Source organism: Alligator mississippiensis, chromosome 4 (assembly GCF_030867095.1).
Source record: "Alligator mississippiensis isolate rAllMis1 chromosome 4, rAllMis1, whole genome shotgun sequence".
Taxonomy (NCBI): domain Eukaryota; kingdom Metazoa; phylum Chordata; order Crocodylia; family Alligatoridae; genus Alligator; species Alligator mississippiensis.
In genome coordinates this window covers 13,283,927-13,311,081 of record NC_081827.1, presented here as the reverse complement: position 1 = coordinate 13,311,081, position 27,155 = coordinate 13,283,927, and the positions used below count along the sequence as shown (strand labels likewise).

Below are 27,155 nucleotides of genomic sequence, written 5' to 3'. Positions count from 1 at the left end.
ACGAATACACAAGATCAAAGGTAGTATCGGAAGTGTTATTTATCATCACCAGGTTTACAATTTTTAGAAAATCTAGTATTTACCATAAAAAGGGAGCTTTTATGATTATTAACTATACTAATATGCAGTGCATCCTGCCCTCTTTTTTTTTTTCTGGCATGCCGGCACTCTGGCATCTTCCAGTGTAGACATTGTGTTTTTTTCGGCACTCTGGCCAAAAAACGTTGCCTACCCCTGCTCTAAGGCATCATTTGAAGCATGTGGTTGCAGTGCCCTTTGTGTATTCTGCATAGTGAGTTTTGCAGATAACTAAGGCTGATTGATTAAAGAGCTTTTTCAAATACTTCACTACAGCTGCTGCCAGTGAGTTGAAATATAATGTTAAAAAGGAAGGAGACTAAATGCCTCTCATCCACAAAATAAATTGCATCCTTAGAAAAATGAAGTGTGTCAAAATGTCCTTATTATAAAGGATAATAAGAAGCTGCAAAGGAAGATTGTTATTTTCTTCTTATGCGTAATGTATTAAGGCTTTTAAACCTTTGCATCAAGACGGCACAGTATTTAAATTCTAATGAAATCTAGGTTGCGTGAGGTTATTTATTAATATTTTTTTCTTCCCAAGAGTTGCCCTTCTGACTTCACAGGATAATGTGCAGTCTCAAATTGTAGTATTTCTAAAGGTTATGGAGATGAAAAAGAAGATTTAATTTCCAACTCTTTATTATTGAAATTGGAAACAACAGTCTAATATCAAAGGTTTGGTTATAAAATCTGAATTTTAAGGAGCTGTGAAAAATGCAGATTCCCAGAAGTTTGAACTGAAAAACTTCAGATACTTTGTAATGAACTAGTGGAAAATTTTAGGGATTGAATTGAGAAAAACCTCATCATAACACGGAAAACAAAATGTATAAGTGACATTTAAGATTAGTAAACTGCTAAGCTCAATTGCAGGGGTGGGCAATTATTTGGGCTGGAGGGCCACTTAATGAGTCTTGGTGAGTTGTCAAGGGCTGCACATCTAAAAGATTTTATAAGATATCATTTAAACAAATTATAGATAAAAACAAATCATATACTAAAAATGAAACATTGACTATAACATATTTTAATTTTATTTCAAAAAATATTTTTTGTCCTGATTTGTGTTTTTTGAGTAGTATGTGTATAGATGTATATAGCAGTGTTTGCACAATAGCTCAAAATGAAGTCTTACTCTTGTATATTGTGTGTGGGGGGGTGCATGTGTGGGGGGGGTGTCTGTGCGTGTGTGTGGGGAGCTGCCAGTGTGCCATACCCTGGGAGCCCACCAGTGGTCGTGTTCAGAGGGGGGGAGGAGGGGGCAGATGCAGCACAGTTCTCCCCCACTCCCACCCCATCTGGCCTGCAGCAGCCCCTGTGGCCCTCTGCATAGGGCTGAGCCCCAACTGCTTCTGCCCAGGGCATCCCATACCCTCCAGCCCTGGTGAGCACGCATATCTTCCTGGTGGGGCTGCTCCTGGTGCTGCTGCAGCCACCCAGGTACAGCATGGCTCCCCCTGCTCCTCCTCCTCCTGCCCCTGCTGCCCTGCTCCAGGCTGGAAGGAAGCTGCAGCTGGGCAGCTCCTGCCCCAGTGTGCATTTCTACCCACTTTGCCCACCCGGTGCAATGAGCAGCCACCTGCGGGTGACCGAGTGGGTGGGAGGTGGAGCTGGAGCCCTGCACACTGGGGCAGGAGCCACTCAGCTGCAGGGCTCCTGGCCCCACAACCCAGAGTGGTGCAGCAGGGGCAGGAGAAGTGGCTAGAAGCAGGGTGGGGGGAGCTGACCAGCACTCAGGTGGATGCAGCCACACTGGGGAGCAGCCCCGCTAGGGAGCTGTTCACGCTGGCCAGGGGTGGCAGAAGCATGGCACAGGCTGCCCTGAGTGGGGCTCTGCCCCATGCATGGCGGTGCAGGGGCAGCTGTGGGCCAGTTCCATTTAAATGGTGGGCACCTGCCTGTGGGCTGGATCCAGTCAGTTGGCGGGTTGGATTCTGCCCACCCCTGCTCTATTGTCTCTGAAAGCTGTCGCTGACAACATTTAGTACATTGCATCGGAAATATTAATACTGCATGTTTTGCTGGAAGAGACCCATAAACTGCTTCTTTCTGAATTAACACAACAGAAGAATGATCAAATATAGATTATTTGCTATTATGTGATGTTCCAGTTAGGTTCTTGGATCTCAAAAGTGGAAGTATAAGAAGAATTGAGATGGTGAGGGGAAGACAGCATAAACAGCCAGATTAAATCTGTTTCTAGTAACTTGTTTAAATTAACTTTAGCTCCAAAAAGGAAGAGTGCTTATATTCTGAACTTTTTTGCTCTTTTTCTTGGCTGTTTTTGTCTTTGTAGCTACTTAACTCTTCGGTATTTTAGTTGCTAATTGCCACTCTCTTCAGAAACTGCTTGGGAATGCTGGGTCAGCTGTCTGGTGCCTCTGCACAGCAGTCAGGGAGTGGTGGGTAACAGCATGCTGGAAGCAGGCCTCTGGGCTAAAATGCAGAGTTGGTGTTGCAAAGTCAGAGCTAATAAGATACAAAAACTTTCTGGACTTGCAGAAAAAGCCTTGCCTGAGCTGTCATTAGGAAAATTGGACAGAGATTGGATTTAGGTACTGTTTCTTCTTATAGAGCATCTGAAAGAGGGCGTCTTTCTCTCATTAGCTGATAAGTAGAAACTTGCATTTTCCTGTCACTTTTAATCCTATAATCTTTTTTTGGCACATTAAATATGACAGGTTGCTTTTTTAATAGCATCTACATTTTAAATATTCTGAGGTCAGCAGTAGATGTTTTTTGTAACTGAGTTATATAGCCGTTTGCCAAAATAGATGGATATTTTTAATTTCAGTGTCTTTGCTTGCAAGCATTGAGCACAAAGTGCTAAGTATTCTTCCTACTTTCAGCATACTGATAGTTGGCTAGCAAGGCAAGCTGCAGTTTGCAGGTACAAGAAACCTTCACTATTCACGGGTTCAGCATTTGCGGTTTCAAATGTTCGCGAATGCCGAACTCGCTTCTTAAATATACGTAAAGGAGCTACTCTGGACCTCCACACTTGCCGCCACTGGGCTCCTGCCAGAGCAGCCATGACCCACCCCCAGCCGCCAGGGGCACTGAGCTCATGAATGCAGATGGTGTTCATGAACACAGTACCTTATTCACAGATTTTGCCACTGGCGGGGCATACGAGAACGTATCCTTGTGAATGACGAGGGTCGCCTGTAGTGATGATCATGCGTCACAACAATGAATTGCTAATGGGGAGTGGTTTGCAGAGATGACCCTGATTTATACCCCTTACGTGAAGAGTCGTAGAACATGTAATGCTATGTTATGAAGTCTGTCCCAGAAGACGAGGTAATTCTCCATTGACTGCATGTGTTCCTATCTCCCTCCATGCCAACAATTATTTGAGGAAACAACTCACTTTCCCATGGCTTGGTGTTACCTTTTGTGGATAAGGAAATGCCTTTGAGTTTTGTCAGTACAAAAAAAGCAGTCTGGTCCTATCCAAAATGCTAATTTGGCTTTGTGCTCCGCAGGACAGTTATGTTTCCTGCTTAACTGAGGAAGTGGAATCAGATGGGGGCTTCCTTCATCACTGTGGCCTGACTTTTCGCTAGTTGTTTTATTAACTGGAGACATTTTTGGAAGCTTTTTGTTTCCCTTCTAAAGGTCCGTCTTTGCACTGAAGATGCTTTGTTGACCCTTTTGCTTTTTTTCTGGGAGGAAGGGAAGTTTCTGTCTGTCTTATACACTGACATTCTTCAATCCTTTCTACTTGAGCTGTGCAAGGATGAAGAGCCCCCATAGTCCCCATTACCAAGTGGCAGCTTCTGTCTAACTTTATGGGCATTTTGGCTCCTATTACAATGGTGTCAGCAATACCCAAGATACTTTTGCAGCTTCTCCCTAGCCCACAGCCAAGTACTTGAAGAGGAATTGGAGGACAACAAGTCCCAGTGAAACAGAAGCCTGCGTTTGCTGGTAGGACCCTTGTACTCCTTTTGGGATTCATATTCTGGTGACATCCGGTGTTTTTGTCCTGTGACACAAATATGTTTTAGTTGTGTAAGAGAAAGTCACTGGGGCTGTTACCCTATCTAGGGAGCTATTATATGGCTTGCCTAAAGACAGAGGTTGCACTGAATACTTACAATTTCTTAGGTATGCAGTTGAATATAAGTTTACTTAGTTTCTTAATTTCTGCTTTTAATTTTATTTAAAAATAGTGAATGGCACTTCTTTCTAGCTGAGTAGTTTTCCTTTGTGGTTTGGGTCAAGGTGTGCTTGGATCAGTATAGTAGAGTAAAATATGCTCGATATGTAAGAGCTAGTTTGTTAAAATAAGTGAGATTTAATACAGAACATATTTATTGATAATTCTTCCCTTTTCTTTTTCTTGTAAATTGAATTGATAGTTAGTTCATCACCAGATCCTTTAAGATTTCATAACTAACTAGTGGATCTCAGCCCCTTTTTCACATAATTTCTATTCATAGATTGGCCAAGGGATATAAACTTTTCTGGTTTTTCACCTCCCAGTTAGTTTTTTGACTTTGAACTAGTTATTGAACTGAATAAAGTGACATGAAGACAGTATTGTCTTTGCACCTGCAGACGAGGCCACAGCTGTCAAAAGTTGATTTATCACTTTCAGCAAATTCTGGTTCCAGGTGCTTAAACAGTTACTTCTCCCTCAGTTACTATATGGTGTGTATATAAGTCAACTCCATATTTCTAATCCAAAAAGTTAGGATTTTCATAGATCCAGTGTATAAGTCAACCCTGCTTTACTGGAGCCGCGTCCGAGGGAGTCTTGTCCCATGGGCAGCACGGGGAGGCAGCAGGGAAGTGACTGGGTGTGCTGGTGGAGAGACGGCTAGGGTCTGCAGAAAGAAAGGATTGGGTCGCTCACCACTTCTGCCTTCAGCAGGCTCCTGTGGGCATCAGAACACCTGGGGCTGCCCAGAAAGGAGCTGGCTTGTCCTGTGGGCAGCATGGTGAGGTTGCAGGAGTGTGGCTGGGTATGCTGGTTGCAGGAGAAGGTGACGGGGATGGCTTGTGAGGCGCTGGAAGTCCAGGCTTAGCGGAGTTTGATCAGGCCTCCCCAAGCTGGGGCAGCATCCAGCCCACTGGCAGTCTGCCTGGCCAGGCCTGTGGGACACTGCCACTATGGAGGGAAGGCTCATGCTCCCCCACAGATCAGGGGTTGCCCAGCCCACTGGCAGCCCACTGGCCACTCTGTGCCCTGATGCTGCTGGGGGAGGTGGGGTGTGGGCAGGGTTATTGCTTCTGCACTGTTGAGCAGCTCCACCCTACTGGCCAAGATCCACTCGTGGGGCAACCTGTGGTGTCCCTGGGCAGACTTGACAGGTGTAGGGTTTGGGCGCCCAGCCTGGCTTTGGGGTGTTGGGCAGGGATGTCAGGGAGGCAGGAGCCTGGCCTGGTCTCAGTCAGTGCCAGGGAAGCCCCTAGAGGCCAGCATGCTACCTCCCTGTGTGGCAGGGCACCAGCATGAAGTCCAGCTGAAGTACTGATATGATGTATAAGTCGAGGTGGAAATTTAGGGGTAAATGCTTTGGCTCCAAACCTTGACTTATACACTGTGAAATATGGTAAATAGTGTGACTTTCTTTAAAACTTTGTCAGCAAATGTATATTGCTTGAGCCTTACCTTTATTTAAATTAAATTATGTAATAAAGGATAGGCAGAAGGCAGGGCTGAGTGTTTTGGCTTCAATAGGCTTGTCTGAGTATATACTGAACATATGTCAACCACTTACCTCTCTGTGGTGACAGGGGATTGGCTGTGCCCTTATGTTCCCTGCTTTGTAGGGTGTTCTTTGTGCCCACTTGTGCACAAGGGCTTTAAGTGATGATTCTGGGAGTTTGTTGCATTGATGTCCAGACTTGATGGCCCAGGAGGCAGGCCCCTTCCAGTCCTATGTTTTATATGTTCTCAGAGTCTCAAACACACTTTATTTAAAAAAAAAAAAAAAAAAGCTACCAGTGTAAATTGTGTGCGTTTGTGTAAAAAAAAAACAAACAAAAAAAACAACAACACCCCCTATGTAAAATAATGTAAACTTTGGCAACTTCTGTTTGTAGCTCAGGCCACAGAGGCTTGTGGAAACCCAATGTTCACCCTGAATGGACAGGCTAGTTAAATTTGGGAAGCTGGCATATTAGAACATGTTGAAGGAGGAGCCTGTAGGCCTGAGTTTCCGGGGAGTGATTTTATCTTTTTAGGAAGTAGCCCTTTGCTCTTAGTACCACATCTGCCATAATACTGCTGTATGTTCATGATGGAAATCTGGAACAATGGCTTTATGAATAAATAAAATTGTAATATCTATGTAAAATGGGAGTGTGAATATTTTGACCCCAATATCCCCACCCTCCAAATCTTCTCTTTTTGGTTTGATTGCTGCTCCTCAATATTGCTTAGGTTGTTGGCCATGTGGGATAGATAAGTCCAGTGTTGCAACTAAAATATGCCATCATAAGAACACCTGTCTGCCCTGTCTCACCTGCCACGCCTAGATGTAATGATATTAAATGTAAAAATGTGGGAGGCTGCCCATTTTATGCACTGATGCCTAGGGCACTGTACACTGCTCTGAACCTCTCCTTATACCATGTCCCATACCTTGCAGATGACATCCAGAATACACTAGTACTTCCCCGCCCCCTTAACTGGGCTGCTGGCCCAACTTGGCCTCAGGTGTTCTCAGACGTGCCTGGGCCTCCTGTCCCCTCACTAGGGCTTCAACTCTGGCTAATCCAGTCAGCCCATGTGCAGTCCTTCAGGCTCCCTAAGGCACCACTCTACACAGCTGCCACCACTCTGGTCAGCCCATATGCAGTCCTTCAGGCCCCATAATGCCCTACTCTTCACTGGGGCTATGGAGCATTGTACCCCACAGGCCTCGGATGTCCACAAACATACCTTGACCCTTCTCTGGGCCCTATGCAATGGGCCTGGATCCTGCTTCAGGCCCCACTCAGTGTGCTTTTCTGTTGGGGTGTGCTCCCCTAGCCTTTTCCCTGTATGGGGTACCTGCAAGGCAGTGGGGGCAGAGGCTTTCTGGTGCCCCATGCTTGTCCTTCACTGGGGAGACACAGGTGTGTCATTTCCTGGAAGCTGCCACAAGCAGCCCCACCATGCCATCCTCCCCAGCAGGGTGGAGATTTAGGTCATGCCCCAGGACCAGGAACCTCCTCCATCCCCATAGTTCTTGCTGGTTCTGACCTCCAGGTGTTCTGAGAGCGGCAGCTCCAGCCAGGCAATGCTTTCCCTCCCGCTTCTTGCAGCAACTGCTGGCTCTGCTGGCAGGGCCTGTTCTTATCTCTTATCTCTACCAGCTGGGCCCTCTTTCCAATCAGGCAGACTCCTGCTGGCCATGTGACTCTCCTGATTGGGAGTGCAGTCACCTGCAAGCTGCCATGCTGACTGTTCTGGCCCTTAAAGTGGCAGGCACCAAAGGTGCCCTGCCACAGTAACCTTGCCCTCTTTCCTGCTGGTTTGTTTCAACCTAACCTTAGATTCACCTGTTTGCAGGGCAAGGGCTATCTCTGTGTTTCGTTAGATAGTGGCTAGCTCGGTACTGATTTGAACCACTGCTGCAATTAATAAAAAAGCACTGCAAAACAGTTGCATGAATCAAACAACATCTCAGATAACCACCATGAATTGAAGAGATTTTAATTTTTCTGAGATCCAGATCATCCTGTAATAAATTGAATGTCACATTCAAATACTTGCCAAAGACAAAGGACATAGGAATTAAGCTCATAACCAAAATACAGGCAAACCCAGTGGCTGTAGATATAAATCTTGGGACAAGGACACAACCCTTTGCTCTGTGGTTGTGTAGTGCACAGTACATCAAGGTCCTGGCCCTCTTCCATGCCACAGTAATATAAATAATAATGTTATGGGAACATGAATGAATTAGATAATCTATAAGAAAATGGTTTCTCTTGTGCATAGAGGAATGGGAATCTTGGATGAGTTAGAGAAAGTGCTTCTCCAAAAACTAATGTTAAGTGAGGTATTTTAGATAAGCAAATTGCAAGACTTTTTGCAAGAATCGTGGTGTTCTTCTCATTTTGTCTGTGACTTCAAGCAGCGTACAGCTCAGTTGCACTCAAAATACTCACCTGCTGCTTCCCATCAGTGGACCATTAGAAATGATAACATGATACTAGGCAACCACTTCTTTAAATGGCTATCTTTCTTATTGCTAATACATTGTAATTCAACTACAATTATTGAATTGTATTTAAACAAACTACTCTGTGGCATTCCACAGTTCTCTGCATGTTTCTCTGATCAGACATAACCTCTCTGACTTGTAGCCTAGGTGGAAGATAGTGGGGACTGATGTCCTATGTGGTGAAATGCAAGTAATCCCAGAAGGATTTTGTGACTGGTTCTGAGTTTGTTAAATTTAAAAGATTGGATTTCTCTTTACTGTTTTTTTAGAGAGTATTTGTAGATACTCTTGTATACAAAGTAGCTATGTTTAGGTGATACCTTATCTAGCAGCTAGTTACAGAGTTGTAATCTCTGGAAAAACTATAATTAAGATCCTTGCCTCAAAATTATACAGGAGAATGGCCGGACGGCATAGGCTTGTTTTTTTTCTTGGCTATTGGCATGCCTATGTTCACCTTGCTTTCTGAAGTGAATTTCAGATTGGCTAACCAACTAAAGGCTGTTTATTTTAATTTATTTTATATAATAATTGTTGTTGTAAATAATGGTTCTGGATAGAAAAGATACCAGTATGTTGTAGACTGCCTGAATCTTTTTGTCCATGCAGTAGTTAAATCTCGTATGCAATAGATTACTACACTACTATGAAAGAATACTTTGTTTAAATAATGCAGTTGGGTTTGCCTTATGAGACTATTCTTGAATACAGTCCTTTGACTTACTGTTTAAAAGCCTTCTGCAAGTCTGCCTAATTCTTGGGTAGAATATTGAATAACTCATCAGATATATTTTTGGTGTGTGTGTTGAATTCAAACTGGATCTTAAATGTGGGAATCTTGAATTAATAACTATATTGAAATATTATGTTGTTTAGGTCCCTTACTTTCTCTTTTCTTACATAAGATTGTGACCCTCTAAAAATTCCAGCTGTTCTTAAACTGGCCTGTTGACTTTGTGGTCTTTAGAAAGCAGACTGGTCATATGGGGATGGGTCTCCTTCTAGCTTTCAGTTAGTATATTGCCTTCAACTACAGTATTGGTATTTGTGGCAATATAAGGGATTTCTGTAGTTACTTCAGAGGTGTTTGGCAATAGAAATGGCTGACCTTACCAAAAAAACCTAAACAGATGGTTATTCAGAGGGGTGTGCATGTGTGCAATCTGTATGAATGTGATGAGGACCAGTGCTGTGTGCACTGTGTTTTAATTTGTGTACAACATGAAGTGGTTTGAGAACTCCCTTGTGAGGGTAAATAGTTTTATGATCTTGATCTTTTTGATAAATATGATTATCTTACAGCAGTCAGTTGAAAGTATGCAAAATGATGATAAACATCAAGTTTTTTGAGAGTGGACTATTTACCACCAGGTATGAAAGGAAACATGTCTTAGTATTCATTTTTTACATGGCATTAAAAGACAAAGCATTTCAATTTATCCTAAGCAATATGCAACATTTGTTTTCCTAAAGAAGACCTGTTTGGTGTAGAGGGTGAGTAGGAAGAAGTAGGTAGAGGTGCACTGATATATTGGTCCATATCCTATCAGCACCGATAAAAAGGAAATTTGACATTATTAGCAATTGGCTTTTTTTGCCAGTGTGGCCAATAATGTCATCAATAAATACAGTGTGCATGCACACAGCCAGGAATGCAGCCCAACAGTTTGGAGGGCAGCATCTGGCTGGTAAGTCTGTGGAGGGGGGGGAAAGGGGCGTGGGGGAGAGAAGGGGTGTAGTGGGGCAGATTTGAAGCACCCATGGTGAGGGAGGGAGTAGGGCTGAGGCAGGGGCAGGCGCTGGCCAGCTGGGGTGGGGTGTGGTGGGGCACAGGACAGAGTAGTGGGTGGCTTGTGCAGGGGGACTAAGGGGGGGTGCGGCTCCCGCTGCTGCGAGCACCCCTGGGAAAGGCCTGGGGGACATGTGTCCTTCGGATTTGTACATGGGGTGAGAACAGGTTGCCTGCTGCAGGCTGGGGCCAGGGGTTGTGCTTGGGGCAGGCGGGGCTGGGGCAGGCAGCAGCAGCACTGGGAGGGGGGCTATAGGGTGGGCTACAGCCACCCCAAAATTCACTGTAGCCACCCTCCCAGCGCTGCCATTACCCACCCTGCCCCCACCCACCCCAAGTGCAGCCCTGGCCCAGCCCCAAACAAGCAAACCCCGCTCCCCTCAAAAACCAAAGTTGAGCAAATTTCTGGATGTGTCCTATTCTCTCGTGATCATTCAGGGACGTCTCTTTCCTACGCCTATCTTCCAGCTCCCTGTTACCTGGTGTCTCGCACTGTGAGAGTGCTCTCCCTGGGTCTCAAGATGCTGCCTTAGAACAATAAAACCTTGATGATGTGCAGGTAGAGAGCTGCATTTCTTTACTCAGGATTGAACCTGTAGCTGCCCATGATGAGGCACAGATTAACGCCTCCCTCAGTTGTAGTAGTAATAGTTTAGAGGATAATGGCAATGAATTAAACTTTATGGAATTCCTGTGAGATAAGGAAGGTGTGGGAAGACATCATATTTAGAACAGTTTAAATGGATTTGAAACCCAGAGGTTTACATGTCCAGGTCACTTCTTTTTTTAGACTGGTTTAAACATCCTGGAATGTTTCAAAAGCACACCAGAAAAATCAAGTACTATTTTGAGTTGGTCCTTCTTGAATTGGCTCAATGTTATATGCGGAAACGAAGCATTCCAAGCCTAGTGTCTAGGCAGTCCTCCAGGCACCCCAAACTGCACCACTTACCTTCCCCGCACAGACTCCAATCCATGCAGGGCAGCGGGGCTGTTGTGGGATGCAGCGAGGACTCTACTGCACAAAGATCTATTGCCTAGAGCAGTGGCTGTCAACCTTTTTCCTGGTGGGACCCATTTGCAAAGAACCGTGGTCTGTCCTGACCCACCCCCTGGCCCTGCTGGTGCCTGACCCACAGTCCCCTGTGCCCCCCTCCCCTCAAGGCCATGCTGCTGTTCCTCACTCTGGATCCACAGCCCTCTACCCCACCCCCAGCCCTGCTGGAAAAGTCCCCAGCTGCCCCTGTCCTGCTTGGGCCAGAGTGCCCAGTCAGGTTGGCGTTGCTTAGAACAATAGGGAGCTTAAGCCCCCCACCCAGGTGTGTGATGCCAGTCACTAGGCAGAGGCAGCATGTTTCCCCCCCTCCCTCTGGCATGTATCCAGCTCATGCTACAACTCAGGGTTACCTGGAGCAGATGGGACCAAAGGAGTCTGCCCTCTGGAGTGACCATGGTAACCAAATTGTCACATAGCAGAGTTTGGGGAGAGACAGAGATGGTATTCTGCCATACTCTGGGCCAGTGTCCCATGTTTGTGTGGGCTGTACCTGTAAGCACAAACATCCATCAGCCACTGGGTAGTGGTGGGGGAAAGGAGCCATTGTACAACTGGCATTTAATAGCCGTTGACAGAATGGCTTTCAATACCATGCTCAATGTGAACTGAATTTGCCCACAGTTAATTGTTCCTCGCCCTCTGTGCTGGAGCCCTACCCTGCAGGCTCCACCTTGCACACACAGCTCTATGCACTTGCTGGCAACACAGGGCACTTGAGTGGCTTTCAAGGGAAGGTCCTTTGAAAACCACAGTGGAGGTGCCGACTGTGGGAAGTCCCAAAACTACCAGCCTCTGGAATGAAGAAGCAGGGTCCAGGGAGTCATGGCATGTCCTCTTCCCCCACCCACATGCACACATACCTGGTGTGTCCCTCCTTCCCCTTCCGAGTATCACCACATAGTGCTGGGTAGTGTGTAACCAAGTTGAGGTGTGCAGGGAAACGGGCCTGGGCTGTGGGCTAGGTGTAGAGCAGTAGTGGCAGCCAAGGAACAGGGGGTGAGAAACACCTGATGATCCCTGCAACCCCACCCTGCCTGGCCCCGTTTGAGCCTGGAACCACTGCCAAGGGTCTGGAGCAGGGAGGATAAACTGAGAAGGCAGCTTTCCAGGACAGGGGGTAGAAAAGCTGGGAGTTTCTTTTAGGGGGAACCCTACCCCCTGGGAACCACAAGCAAAGGGCCACACAGCCCCCCAGGAGCTGGCACCCTTTCCACTCTATCCCCCTCAACCCCAATCTGGATCTTCCTCTCCTTTAGGGGGATCCTGGGGAAAATGGGCCATGACCCCTGGAAGGCATAATGGTCTGAGTACCCTATGACCCCTAGGGGTATTTTGGCTACAGTGCAGCTCCTAAAAGGCGAGTGTGCCACTTGGAGCCCTTGTCTGCACATACGCTGCTACTTCTGTCCAGGGGCAGTTGTGAACTGGTTCCCACATTCCTGGACCAGTTCAAGTGTTACATCCGTCTCACACCTATTTCAGAGGTAGGAAGATGGAGGCCCCTGGTATTTAACTATACTTAGCTATTCAGTATGCTGTCCAAGGCAGGCACAGTGAGAGCCAAGGGAAGAATAAGAAGCTTTAATTTAATTTTTTATTCTTCTGGTTAGCGTCAGAAGTTTAAAGCTAGCACTTTGCACCATGCTGCACATTTATTGGGTGGTGGGGGGAAAAGTCCTGGGAATAGGATATAGTAGGATGCTGTCTTTGTGGGGAGGGGTGCACTTGCCCTCCAAGGGGTAGAGCATAGAGGGGCTCTCTTTGTTCACAGGAACATGGAGATAAAACAAATCTCATCAGATGCTGATTTCTTTTACAGTCAGCAGAGACCTTTCCTTTCTGGAAAGTAACTCACTACTACATATTTGCTAAAAGAATAGGATGGTTGCATCTCTGACCCTGAGCATCTTTGTGTTGCACTGCTCCTGCTCACTTTCCTAGTTGAAAGTAACCCTTCTGTCAGCTGCAGCTCTCTAGCTTTCTCAGTGATGCCAAGCCATGGCAACAGCATCTGAAGGTCAGCTTTATGCTTGGCCTTGAAGGGATTAGAGTTGAACTGGTAAAGGTCAGCTTCACTTCTACTCCAAAAGCTGTGACAAAAAATGTCCATAGTTCATACTTGAAAATATATAGAGGGAAAGCTAGACAAATTAAGGCTCATAGTTTATTTGTTAGTGACAAAGAATTCAGGATTAGATGTTACCTCCTGGATTAAAAGTGGGAGATTAAAAAGGGCTGAATTGTAAACAAAATCTGGGACTTTTTTTTTCTTCTTAAAAATGTGTAAGTAGGGTAACCATTTAGCAGAAATAAACCCAGATATGAGTTTTGCTTTTTTTTTGTCTGCCTCAACGGCTTCTGTTCTGAAGGCCGAGTGGCGCAAGTTGCTACATGTGGGCAAAGTCTTTGCATCTGTTCAGAGCCCTTTGAGGCCAGAGATGGAGGTTTTGGGCCTAATTGTGTGAATTTTCAGCACTTCTCTGTCCTTTTCTTTAATACTGGTCTAGCAGTGCTGGAGGTAACAAAGGTGGCAGCACAGTTAGGCACAGTGTAGTAACTTATCGCCATGCTGTCAAGAACTGGGGACAGTCTTGGGTTTGACTCGTTTGGGCTGCCTCAGACTAAAGCTGCTCCCTTAGGTGAGAGCAGAAAATGTACAATATCACTCTTTGGGCAGGTCTCTGTTCCCCTATCATTACTTACTGAACAAGTAAGAGTTGGCTGCTCTTGTAGACTAATCTGATTGCCTTAAGAGTTTTCCTGCCCTTTGTGCAACACCAGTGTAGCTCCATCACAGGCAATTTGGCAAGGTTCACGGGAATTGTTCCTAGGTCATGATAGAAAGCAGTGGTGTCCAACCTTTTTTCTTCTTTGGGCTGGATGGATGGTGCTTAGTCTGTCTGTGGACTGGATCTTACTTGCCACCCTCACCCGGCACACAGGGTGGCAAGTATGCTTCCTCAAAATAGAAGTTGTACACTGGTTTGTAGGCTCTTGAAGCCAGTTCCCTAATATAAGTATTTTCAATGGTTTAAATCTATGTTTTATGCCACTCACATAGATACTGCTGCATAAAGAGAGTTCATGGTTCTGTGAGTAAATGATAAGAAGTATCTATGGGGAAAAAAAGAAAAAGCCCATCATTGGGCACATTTATATGAGACACTACTGTGCATTTATTTAGTAGTCATATTAGCAAGTACTAAACCAATGCACAATAACCACAGTAACTGCACAGTAGCACTGGCAGATGTCTTTTAGGTGACACTACTGTGCAGTAGCTTAATAATAGTGTGATACCTACACAGTTGGATGGGTAAAAAATTGGCTGATGGGGCGCACCCAGAGAGTAGTGGTGGACGGGGGTTGTACTCAGCCTGGTGAGATGTGAGCAGTGGGGTACCCCAGGGCTTGGTCCTCGGGCCCGCACTGTTTAACATCTTCATCAGCAACTTGGACGAGGGGGTGGAAAGCATGCTGTCCAAGTTTGCTGATGACACTAAGATGTGGGGTGAGGTGGACACACTTGAAGGGAGAGAGAGGCTGCAAACAGATTTAGACAGACTACAAAAGTGGGCAGATGAGAATAGGATGGGGTTCAACGTAGACAAATGCAGGGTGCTGCACCTTGGGAGAAGGAATCCACAGCACACATACAGGCTGGGGAGTTCCCTTCTTGAAAGCACCGAGGCAGAAAGGGATCTTGGAGTCATTATTGACTCCAAGATGAACATGAGCCACCAATGCCAGACCGCAGCCAGCAAGGCCAGCCATACCTTGTCATGCATCCAAAGATGCATCTCAAGCCAGTCCAGGGAGGCGATATTCCCCCTCTATGTGACTTTGGTCAGGCCGCAGTTGGAGTACTGTGTCCAGTACTGGGCGCCACACTTCAAAAAGGATGTGGCCAGCCTGGAGAGGGTTCAGAGGAGGGCCACCCGCTTGGTGAGAGGGCAGCGGGACAGGCCCTACGAGGAGAGACTGAGGGACCTGAACCTGTTCAGCCTCAGCAAGAGGAGGCTGAGGGGGACCTGGTGGTTGCTTACAAACTCATCAGGGGAGATCAACAGCAAATAGGTAGAGCCCTTTTCTCCCCAGCACCACCTGGGGTGACAAGGAACAATGGTAATAAGCTGATGGAGAATAGGTTTGGGTTAGAGATCAGAAGGCAATATTTTACAGTTAGGGTGGCCAAAATCTGGAACCAATTTCCCAGGGAAGTGGTCCTCGCCCCTACCTTGGGTAAATTCAAGAGGAGGTTGGACAATCACCTGTCTGGGGTCTTGTGAACCCAGCATTCATTCCTGCCTGTGGCAGGGGGTCAGGCTACATGATCTGTTCAGGTCCCTCCTGACCCTAACTACTATGAAACTATGAATACTATGGAATAATGTATTAGCACTATCCATGCTGTGACATGCTACTGCGTGGTATTTTTCGACTACTGCACAGTCAGTGTCTTGTGTAGACGTGCCCAGTCTGTTAAAAAAAATTGTCTAGTAAAATACATTCAGAAGCCTTCAGTTGAAATATATATTTTTACATTTTATTCCATAAAGGGACGTTCACACTTCAGTGAACAGTTTTTATTACTGTTGTCTTCAGTGAACAGTTTTTATTACTGTTGTCTGTTTCTTTTTGCAGCTAATGAATCCACTATCTTTTGTGGTTAAATAAGGTCTGATATTCTCTCTGGTAGTGACTGTGGACAGCTGCATCTTATTATTTCTTGAATTAAATATCAGCACAGGCATGTTGCACGCAGTGAAAAAATGTGATCTTGATCTTGCTAACCTATAGCGACAATCAGAATTGGAAGGTTACCTTTGTGTTTCCTGGAAGTGCATAAGAAAGTAATGATATTGTTAATATCTTTCTCAGCAGAAAATCAAAGAAAGATAGTATTTAAAAGCAAAGATGGGTTCTTTTTTTCTGTTATTTCTTTTAATTCACCTGAGGATGTTCATCCTCACATTTTCCTCAGTTCACAAAACATTCTTTTAATTTCTCATTTTTTGACAGGGTGTTTGTTTTACAGAATAATTTTAATACTTGTAGTTCAAATATAGTTAGTGACATAAGTTTTGAAACTTGGAACAAGAAGTGCAAAATTAAAGAAACATTTTGCTGTATTTATGGTCTTAATTTTTTTTTGTTTGGGCTAGTGTGTTGCTATAAACTCAGCTTTATAAAACTCATTGTTTCTATTAGAGTCTTTTAAGTTAAGCTTTTTTCTCTAAGTCTGTTTAATTGTTAGAGTACACAATTAAAAGAGCATTGGCATTAGATTCCTTTATGAGATCTTGTGTGCATATGTATTTTTTCCCCTTCATATGTACTCTAAGATTAGATCTTGTATCTGGGTACTTATTAGTATTCCCATTAATTTGCATTTTGCATTCTTATAGGACAATTAGCTATAATTTGCTGTATAAATTGTCTGCTTAGATATAACTTAAAATAGACATTTTCATGATTCTTTTTATTATTGGTGTTTTTTTGTGGGCTAATATGGTTGGTTAATGTGGCCTGGTGTCTTTTCTGTGAGACACCTTTTGTGAAAGAAATGGTGTGAAGAATTAAATTTCACTCTATTCAGCACTGGTGATACCTCACCTGGAGTACCGTGTCCAGTTTGGGGCCCTATGCTTCAAGAAGGATGTGGACAGATTAGAAAGGGTCCAGCAGAAAGCAACAAAAATGATTAGAGGCCTAGGAAGCATAACTTATGAAGAAAGGCTGAAAGAGCTAGGGCAGGGGTAGGCAACGTGTTTGGCCGGAGTGCTGAAAAAACCGCAATATCTACCTTGTAAGGTGCCAGAGTACTGGCATGCCAGAAAAACCAAACCAGGGTGGGGTGTACATGGCAGGACACATGGCATATTAATATAGTTAATAATCATAGATGTTCCTTTTTTTTCTTGCCATTAATACCAGGTTTTCTAAAAAGTCTAAACCTGGTGACAATAAATAAAATGTCATGTACTACCTTTGTTGTTGTATATATATTTTTTAAGGATGTTGTGATGACAGAGAGAAAAAAGAGGGTGAGGAGAGAGAGAGAGAGAGAGAGAAGGAAAGAAAAAAGAAAGAAAAGCACTAACTACCTGGTGATATTGTGGCAGTGGGCAGAGTAGGCCCTTGGTCACAGGGTCCTACCCCACTCCTACCTATCCTACTCCTATCTTCTGTTTGTTCACCCACCACACCTTGGCCTTAAATGGTAGGTAGAATAGAGAGAATCAGGGGTTGGCACCTGATTGTCCTTGGCCTTTACATGGAAGATCACATCCTGGGTGGTCTTGTAGCTCCTCCAACCCTACATTGTGCCCATACCTCTCCAAAGAGATGTTGCCGTGGAAGATGTTGGTACTTTAAGGATACGCTAACTTAATTTCTTAAAATAGATGCTCTGGATTCACTGCCATAAGCAAACAAGTAAAAATGCTCTCAAGTAAAAGATCTTTTCTTAGTAGTTGCCTTGGCCCTGCTTCTGACAGCTGAGTTTGGTGATGTTAGGCTGATAGCTGGTTATTCAACACAAACTTGAATCCGAATGGGCAGTCATCAGACAGTTTCTTATAGGCCAGAGTATGGCTTTCATTTGTGAAAACACTTTTTTTTTTCACCGCGATAAGTAGATTGAAGGACAGACAGTAAGGCAAAAGCTATTTTTTTTTTTTCATGCAGGCATACTTTTCAGGAAGGGAAGACCAACAATGCTGTAATCTTGAGTTGCCAGTCCCTTTCATTCTCAAGTTCACCTCGCAGTGATTTTAACTTCAGTACCCAGATGCATGAGCTTTGAAATCAGTCAGTTCCAATTCAGATCCTTCAGTGTTCATCCACTGAAAGTCTGCAGTTCTGTATCACTTTCCCTAGTCCTAGTCCGAATTCACAAGAAATGAAAACATGGGTCCTCTGTTGCAAAAGTCTTGGCAGTGTCTTGTGAACTCATCTTCCAGCTGCCCTACGTAGTTGTGTATATCCCTATTATTTAATTGATACTGCTCAGAATGGATTTTCAGACTGGGGAAGTAACGGACGGCAGATGTTTCGATGTCTCGTCTGAAAACAGACAGCTTATCACAGAAAGCTTTCCAGTCTTCAGACAGCTAAAGGATGGTTTTCTGTGTTCCTTGTAACCTAGTATTCAAATAATTTAAATGTAATGTGATGTCTGTCAAAAACATCAGTTTTGTTAGCCCTCTCTCATCAGTAAGGTCTACATATTACTGACCACTTTCCTCAAGAAACAGTGCGATAGATTTGAGACGAGCAACAAATTGCTTGGAGCACATTACCTTGACTCAACCAGTGTACATTACTGTGCAGCACTAAGTCTTTATACGCAGAATCCATATCATTTAAAAGTTCATGGACTCTCCTGTGTGTCAGAGGAGCGGGCAATGAAAAAGTTGATGATTTTCACAACCATTGTCATGATTTCATTTAAATCAGAAGATGAGATCTTAGCACATAGGCTCTCCTGATGAATAATACAATGGAAGCTCATAAAAGGGTGTCCAATCGCAGTTTCCAGAAGTTTTACAAATCCAGCTGTTTTACCTGCCATAGCAGGTGCACCATCAGTGGTAACAGAGATCACTTTGTGCAGGTCGCTTTGTTGCTGTGTAAAAATATCTTTGCCAGCATTAAGTATATTGTTGGCCTTTGTTGTGCTATGTGTAGCACTCAAAGAAAACAATTCCTCCCAAACTTCCCCAGAGATAAAATATTGAACAATTATAGCAAGACAGGGATATCATTTATGTCTGTGCTTTCATCCATTGCAAGGTTCATCACATCACAAGCATGGAGGTCTCGAGTCATTTGTTCCCTAACATTAGCTGCCATTTAATCTGTTCGCCTTTGAACAGTCCTGGATGACAATGGCATTTCATCAGTACGAGCAATGATGTCTGTTTTATTTGCAAAATCCTGCAACAGATCCTCAGCATGCTTTAAGGAAGTGTCCTTTAAGTTTTCTCCATTTGTAAAACACTTGCCTTTCTGAGCTATAGCTAGAGCTGCAATGTAACTTGCCCTTGTGGAAAGAGTGTTCTTGTTACAAAACTAGAAAAGATGGCTGTCTGTTTCTGAACAGCTTTTCTAATGGATTCACGTTTGTCTGCTCTGACTCCAGAAAATTTGGCTTCATGCTTAGTTGCCAAATGGCTCTGGACGCTGGAACTATGAGATACCCCACTTTTCTGCACAGACAATGCAATCCCCTTGCTGCACAAAACCATACAATTGTCTCCATGTCAGCTGAAACTTTGGAATATCTACCTTTTGTTTTATTTACTAGCCATAGTTTATGTGTCTACAGTATATGCCGCCTTCTAACTGCAAAATTTCCTGAAGTTCACACAAACCAGAGGCAGGACAGACTATGTAAACAGGCAAACAGAAAGCAGAAAATCAGAAAGAATTGAATTATTTGAAGTATGTGTAAATCTGGGTAAGTATTTCCAATAAGGCAATCAGAGAGCAGAAAAACGCACAAAAAAAGTAAGCAATATGAAGCGTTTAAATCAAGAAATGCAAAGTAGAGAGATCAAAATAAACTTAATATGGACTGTTTTAATAAAGTAAAAACCTGAAATATATGAGCTGGTTTAAGAGAGTGAAAAACCAAATAAGAAATGATTTAACAGAGCAAAATTATACTGATTTGTGTGAACTGGCTTGGGAGAGAGCACAAGCTGAATATGAATTGATTTAACAGGGCAAAATAAACTGATGAATGTGTAGAGAGAGCAAACGCTGAACGTGAATCAATTAACCAGTTTATTTTGCTGTTATATTCATGTTCAGCGTTTGCTGTCTTTCCCCCTTAACCAGTTTATTTTGCTCTATGTAGACAGAGAACAAAAGTGGAGCATGAATCCATTTAACAGAGCAAAATAAACCGGTTAATGGGGAGACGGAAGAAAAGCTGAATACGAATCAATATACCAGAGCAAAATAAATTGGTTAGTTATACTGATTCATATTCATCTTTTGTTCTCTCCACATTAACCAGTCTATTGTGCTGTTAAATCATTTCATACTCCACTTTTGCTCCCTGTCCACACTAACCAGTTTATTTTGCTCTGTTAAATTGATTCAAACTGATTAATGTGGGGAGAGAACCAAAGCTGAACATGAATCAACGTAACAGCAAAACAACATGGTTAGTTGTATTGATTCATATTCAGCTTTTGCTCTCTCTCCACATTAACCACTTTAATTTTGCTCTGTTGAATCGATTCGTACTCCGCTTTTGCCCTCCGCGCCTGTAGCGGCACAAAATAAACTGATGAATGTGGAGAGGGAGCAAAAGCTGAACACGAATCAGGATAAGTAACCAGTTTTTTTTTTTGCTCCATTATAGGTGCAGAGAGCACCAAAGCGGAGCACGCATCGCTTTAACAGAGCAAAACAACAGTGGATAATGTGCACGAAAGCGGAGCACGCATCGCTTTAACAGAGCAAAGTAAACCGAAGAGTGCACACCGGAGTGCGAGGGAGCGCCCGCACCGAGTCCGAGATGCGGTCGCAAAGCAACACAGCAAGCAAATCCCGCAAGCAGCCCAGCGGCCCTGCGCGCGCACACCCAGAGCGGGGGGCGGGGCCCAGGCGCGGTGTGCAGACGCAGCAGGTAAACCGCAGCGTGGCGCGGGGCGGGGCTTGCACCAATCAGTCGCGCCCTCCCTGGAGCAGGGGCGGGACTAAGGGAGGCCCCGCCCCCTGGTGGTGACGCGCGCGGCCCGGCCCACACGCGGCCCTGCCGCCCGCCCCGCCCCGCCCGGCAAGAGGCTGCGGGCCGGGGCCGCGGGCACGGATGGACCCGGCCAGGCCCGGCCGCCCCCCGCGGGACGAGGTGGGCGCCTCGCGTGGGCCTCGCCCGGCAGCAGGTCAGTGCCGCGCACGCGCAGGGGGGCAGGCCGCGCTCACGCGTGCCTCAGGCAGCCTCTCCCGCCCCCCCCACCCCCCCACAACAGCCTCACTTCCCTGGCGCACACTCCCACGCGCGGGGCTCGGTGTGCTTCGCACGAACAAACTTCACCCTCTCTTTTATGTTCCAGTGCGACGCGCGCGCGGGTCGGTGGTGGAGGCAGGTGGCCGGCACTGCTCCTCGGGGGCAAGGGGTGCTGGGTGCACGTGGGTAAAGGTGGGGACTGGGGTCACCCCCCCCCACCCCGGCTCCTTGGTGCCAGGGGCGGGAGTGCCACCCACCCCCCAAACGACAGCCGTCGGGGAGGCGGACCACCGCAACCGCCACCACGGCTGCGACCGACCTCGCGGTTGTGGCCCCTGTGGCCATGGTCCGAAGCGGACGGGGGAGGCGGGGGTGGCCACGGCCCCAGCCCCAGGTTGGGGGGAGGGGGCTGGACGCAGGTGTCCGTTCCCCCCCCCCAGCCCTGCACCTGTGCTCTTGACTGGTAATTTGGTAGTTTACAAGTATAAAGTTTTAATATTATAAATGTTTTTATAATATTGAAAATAAAGCCTGCACTTTAGGAATGTGAAAAAACTTAGCTCTTTCTTTTCTATTTATATTGAAGTATAATATAGAAGTATAATCTACTTAAACATACATAGAAAAGAAAGAGCTAAGTTTTTCGCATTCCCGAAGCCTAGACTTTAAGAACAACGCCGACCCTCGCGAAAGTTGGCAATACTGGATTAGCGCTTCCTCCATCCTTACTAGGCCTTGTCATTGTGTCAGTGCTTGTAATTTAGATCTAAAAAGGGTTTTTTTGTTTTTGTTTTTTTTTCTTCTGAAGAAAAAAGCTTGACTTGTCTCTACGAATTTGGGAATATGTTCACTTCAAAACATGAGATGTTGAAAACTCCCTTGCTAGCAGAGAAATGGTGTTGCTTCTGGTTAGAGCTTCGCCTCCTTTTCTGAGCCAAAATCTTTCCTGACTACGGGAAAACCCTGCTTAACACTGTTTTGCTCGGCAGTATTTTGCTATAATGTTTATTTTTAAATTGATGCCTGATTTCACTTAGCGCTCAGCGAGTTTTGTTATAATGCTTGCAGTCGCCATCTTGGGTCATTAAAAACACTAGCGGTCACCATCTTGGGTCCTCAGATACTTTTGGTTTCGCTTAATGCTCATGTTGCTTAATGCTTGGTTTTTCAGGAACCAATTAAGAGCGCTAAGTGGGGTTTGCCTGTACTCGGGACCCGTGAGAAGTTGAACAGATGTTGCAACTTGCAATTTCTAGCTTGACAACCAAATACTTACGATGGTAATGAAAAGTCTTAATTACTACTAAAGACACCCAGGTCTTGTGCAGCACGTTTTAGTAGATCTCAGATACATTACATACAAAAGTTAGGACTGTTGCCTCTGTTGTCCAGGTAGAAGAAATGAGGTACCTTGAAGCATCTTGTGGAGGATCATCCAAAGTTAGTGAGCGAGTTGGGAAGAGAACTTGGTCTCCTGAATTTCTTGGTAGTGGTGCCGGTCAGGATCGCTGCTGACTCTCATTTGCAGGATGAGTCCTGCAAACCTAGCACAAACCTTTAACCGTGATTGCTATCACTCTTTGAATCTTTGACTTTGTTGGGATGTTATGTTTGATTAATTTTGGACACCATGTTTAGAGTTCTTGCAGCAAAGGCCACACAACTTGCCCTAAAACCATCTGTGTTGTGGTAGAGAGGCCGTATAAGAAATGTGTGCACATTCTTTGGCTCTGATCTGTGAGCTGTCTGTTAGCGAGCATACAGCTCAGTTCCCAGCGGGGCTGGCTCTTAGTGCCTATCATAATGTTGCTTCTAGGAAGAAAAATGTGCAGTTTTATTGTTCCTTGAATGCATGCCCTTAAGCTTTTTTTTCTTTATTAGCATGTACATCTTTCTCTTTATAAATGAGGGCAGAACACACTGGTGCTTTTTCCAGCAGCTGTAACACTGGATATGTGTGTGCTAATGAAGGTGTTTGATAGCTTTTTAAAAGCCTAGACAGTATTTCATGAGTATTTAAAACTTTCCACATGTTGGGGGGAGGCAGAGAGAAGGAGAAAACATTGCTGGGATTTCCTCAAAATTAAAAACTGACTTTGCAACCGTTTCTGACAGATTTTTATTGAGATATAGGTTCAAAGAATAGTTTTGTGGTTCTCTTTATGCTGTAAATGTGTTGCCTTCTGGCAATATACTGCATAAAAAGCTGCTTTCAAAGACAAACTAATTGTAATTACGTTAATGGAGACAGTTTGGATTTTGTGTGATGATAGCTGACTAATCATAATAGAGGCCATTTTTTCTGTTACACGAAGGATCCTTAACAGCTGAATGTGGTGACCCATTAAGTTTGAACATCATTTAGCTGTTTCTCCACGCGTCTACTGGGTTCAGGGAGTTATCTTCCTCACCTTTATCTTCCTCAATGTTGCAGTCAAGACTGGAAGTTGTATAGTCTATATTAAACTAGTTCTTGACGGATGTATGGAATTCCATTCATTACATTCGCACACGTTACACTGAGGACAGTGAATAGAATCCATTTAATTTTTTTAATTAAGACTTAATTAAGGTGGACTTTTAATTTTCCTTTGTATACCTGCTGTGAATCAGTCTTTTGTGATATTCAGAATTTCTACAGACTTCTTTGCCACCTGTAGGTGAGTCACAGTGGTGGTTTTGTTTTGTTCTTTTTGTTATGATCGTACATCCTGAAGAATGACAAGTGTATTGAATACATATTTCCAGGAACACTTATGGAGGCAGATGATTTACAGATAAGAAAAGAACCAGGAACTATTGCCATATCGGTGTTCTTGAGTAAGAGGAGACTGATCGGTGAACTGGCTTCATACACTCCTGAACACCGTTGCTGACATGAAGCCTGAGGAAACCTGCTTGTCTCCTTTGTAATGTGATTACTTTTATCTGTGGGTGGGATAGCAGCCAAGAAAATTGGTTTCTGATTCTGCAGGGTTTGACTGAGTTTCCTTAAATTATTAATTGCAGTGTTTTATTATGCATAGTAATATGAATCTGCTTCAGATTCATGCTGGTTTCTTCACTCACTCACATGCTCTTGGCAAACAAATATTTGGATGGGCTTGTGTACGTTAATGCTTGTAGTGCTTATTTTTTGCTATGGTAGAACTTTGCTAATGTGAAAAATTAGGAACTGCAAAGAGGCTGTTGGATGGAGATCAACATGTGCGACTCGGTGCTCTCTGATTCTTGTGTGCTGAAACAGGTTGGGGTTGCATTTCCTGGTGTCTGCCCCGTTGGCTTACTTCACCAATATTGAAAATACATCTTGCACAACAGCAGTCTTTTAAGTGTGGAGTAAATGCCCTCTCCCTTCTCTCTTGCTTCCACCTTCTTCATGTTGCTTTTTGCCAGGCTGTCATCCTATTCGTATTCTAATGCTTCAAAGAATTTCTTCTGCAGAAGTAAGAGAATCTATTTTTTAATGATCTCTTTACAGAATCAAGATACACTCGTGCTTTGATTCATTTACAGAATTCTCTTATTTAGTGGAACCCTCACCCTATTTCACTCTTTCCTCAAGTTATCCTAAATGGGATAACTTTTTCTTGTTATCCCATTTAAATCTCATCTAGGGAGCTCTTTAGGAACCAGGAAGAGGCACTTTTGCATAGAGCCTAGTGGTGCTAGCTTAATAGCTTGTGTTTTGTCATGAACAGGAAACTTGGAAATTGGCATTTTCTGTGTGCATTTGCAGTTTAATTAAGCAGGAAAAGTGAGGTTCTACCGTGCATTTGAGAGCATGTCTTTTTCTCTAAAGCAGCCGGTAGAAATACCCATTTCTCTTCTCACCATCTTATCTCCATGAGGCTCAGTGGGAGAGAGATTGCAACACATTTCTGGAAACTAAAAGCTTGCATAGATATAACATTTTTGTTTATTATAAAGTCATTAATCTAAAGCCTGGGATTTTAGAGGATTCAGTATAGTTGCAAACAAACTTTCAGTTTTGAATGGAAGATTTCTTGTTTTCTGGAGTATAAAACTTCCTAGCCCTAAGTTGCTTGGTAGTGACCTCTAGGCTTCCTCTGCAGTTAGCACTCGAGTAATTACAGGGTGAGGGAGCAGAGCATTTCTCTGACGGTCTGCGGCTGAATTTAAATATTATCTTATTTAGTTACACTAAACATGATGTCTGTTTGGGATTGTGTTACTTCTGGTGGAGAAAGAATTAATGGGCAGAACGCATATGGGGCGAACATGGTAAATACAGTTTACCTTGGGTAACTTTGTGAATGTCTGTGTGCACAGAAATGTTTTGAGAGAGGCACAAATGTGTCGGGGGGGGGGGGGGGGGAATAAAATCTGAAATATTTGCACTCTGTAGCTAGAAGTGGAAACAACTGACCTTCCCACCCCCTCCGGTGCCTGACCCGTGTATTGTGTGGGAATAGACAGTTTAAGGCCAGAGCATCCAGCTTGCTGTGTCTTGGTCATAGCCTGTGGTTTGTTTTGAATGTTTATGGTTTTCCTGGGATATGCAGTTGGCTTCCGTTTAACTATTTTCATTGTGTCGTCCCAGCCACACAAACTTTTGTGGGAATTCAGTTTTTCAAAGGTTCTCCTTGGCTCTAAGAGCCGATGGCTTTATAGGAGTGCATTAGAAGCTATTTTCCTCTTTGGTTTTTTTGTTAACTTTGTGGATTATTTTGACCCAAAGGATTCCTGAATGATTGGAGTCTGTTCTGCAAAAGGTATTAAAAATGAATTGGGTGCTTATTGTCATTCTTCTGTTTAAAATTACCTGACAGAAGCAATGATAATATTTCAGTTGAAAGGTGCTCTTTGTGCCTCTGGTGGTGACAGAGACGGCTGTCTGAAACGCTCCTCGGGTTTCCAGCGTCATGTATCACAATTCTGGTCGTGCACACGAGTGGCAGAGGTGTGTGTGTGAAGGGGACGGGAAAGAATCGAAGGGCTCGTTTTTAGCAGGTGCTTCGCTGTGCCTGGTGCTTTCAGTGTTGCCCGGACTTGGAGTTGAGCAACCTTGATTTATTTTTAGTTCTGTTAGTAGCCTTGATGCACGTTTCTTTTTTCTTTGCACCAGTGGCTTTCTTTGAATCTTTCATGAAGGGGTTTTAAAGAGGGTACAAACACGCTTTCTGTGGATTAGATTTCCCCTGTCACCACCTATTTCAAGCAATTCTTGTTTGTTCGTTTGTTTGCTTGTTTTTTTCCCCTTCAATTTACTTTTGGGGGAACGTGTTTTCTTGAAAGGTTGTGAATTGAAAAGATCCATGCTGATTTCTATACATAACTCAATTTAAAACGCTCTGTGGCAATACAAATGGGAAGCCTTGCTGGGAGTATTTTTTGTCTGCATGTGCTGAAGGCACTTTAAATACATCACTTTAGTCTGTACAGTCATTTTGCAGAAAATTTTCTCTGAAAGGTAACAGTTGTTCCTGCATCAGTTTTGCTTGAGCTCATTGAAGACAGAGATGTAGTAATCTGGAGCGATGAAACCTGTTGGCATTGTAAAGGAACTGCTCGAGTGTTTGACTTGGCTTACTAGCAATGATTCAAGTGTTGCAGATTGTGAAGGAGCTGGTGTCGCCGGCAAGACGTAGAACAGATGCTGTGAAGAAAGGTAGGATCAGCACTGAAATATTCCTAACTCTTTACGTGATTTGTTATAAATTAGGATTTTGTGTTTCAGTTTGGTTGAATATGGTTCATTGAAATGTATGCACAAATAGTTTGCACTGTAGCTTGGTTTTGAACCATGTTAAACCTGTATCATTTTACAACTTCAGCTTTCCGGAGGAGAATCCTTATCCACGTTTGTGCTGAAGAGGGAATTCCTTTCTTTATTTGTAAACCGTGACTTTTGTCATGGTGGTCATTTTCTCCCTGTAGTAAAATATGTTTGCTTTGTCCTCATAGCTGGGGCAGTGCAAATCAGATCAGTATACTGCAAAATCCTATTGGAATAGTTTTAGTATCTTAAGTATTTTCAATGACCAAGGATAAAAATAGACCCCATCAATACTGATGGAAATGGAGAAACTGAAAGTCCCCATTTATGTGGCTGTTTAAGATATTAAT

The 27,155-nt window shown here is 44.2% G+C and overlaps 1 protein-coding gene across 3 annotated transcripts in view; it reads left to right on the top strand.

Moving 5' to 3' along the window:
- Positions 1–27,155, top strand: part of USP6NL (USP6 N-terminal like) — a 233,159-nt gene that overhangs the window by 29,580 nt on the left and 176,424 nt on the right. The window contains exon 1 of one of the 3 annotated variants that reach the window (XM_019487569.2): positions 20,872–21,000. The exons of 1 other annotated variant lie outside the window; for it this stretch is intronic. In XM_019487569.2, the coding sequence (XP_019343114.1) occupies positions 20,928–21,000 (73 nt within the window). In that variant the 5' untranslated portion in view covers positions 20,872–20,927. Of the gene's footprint in view, positions 1–20,871; positions 21,001–26,108; positions 26,698–27,155 lie in introns of those variants that run through there. One more of the 3 variants, XM_019487570.2, reaches the window with a different exon arrangement.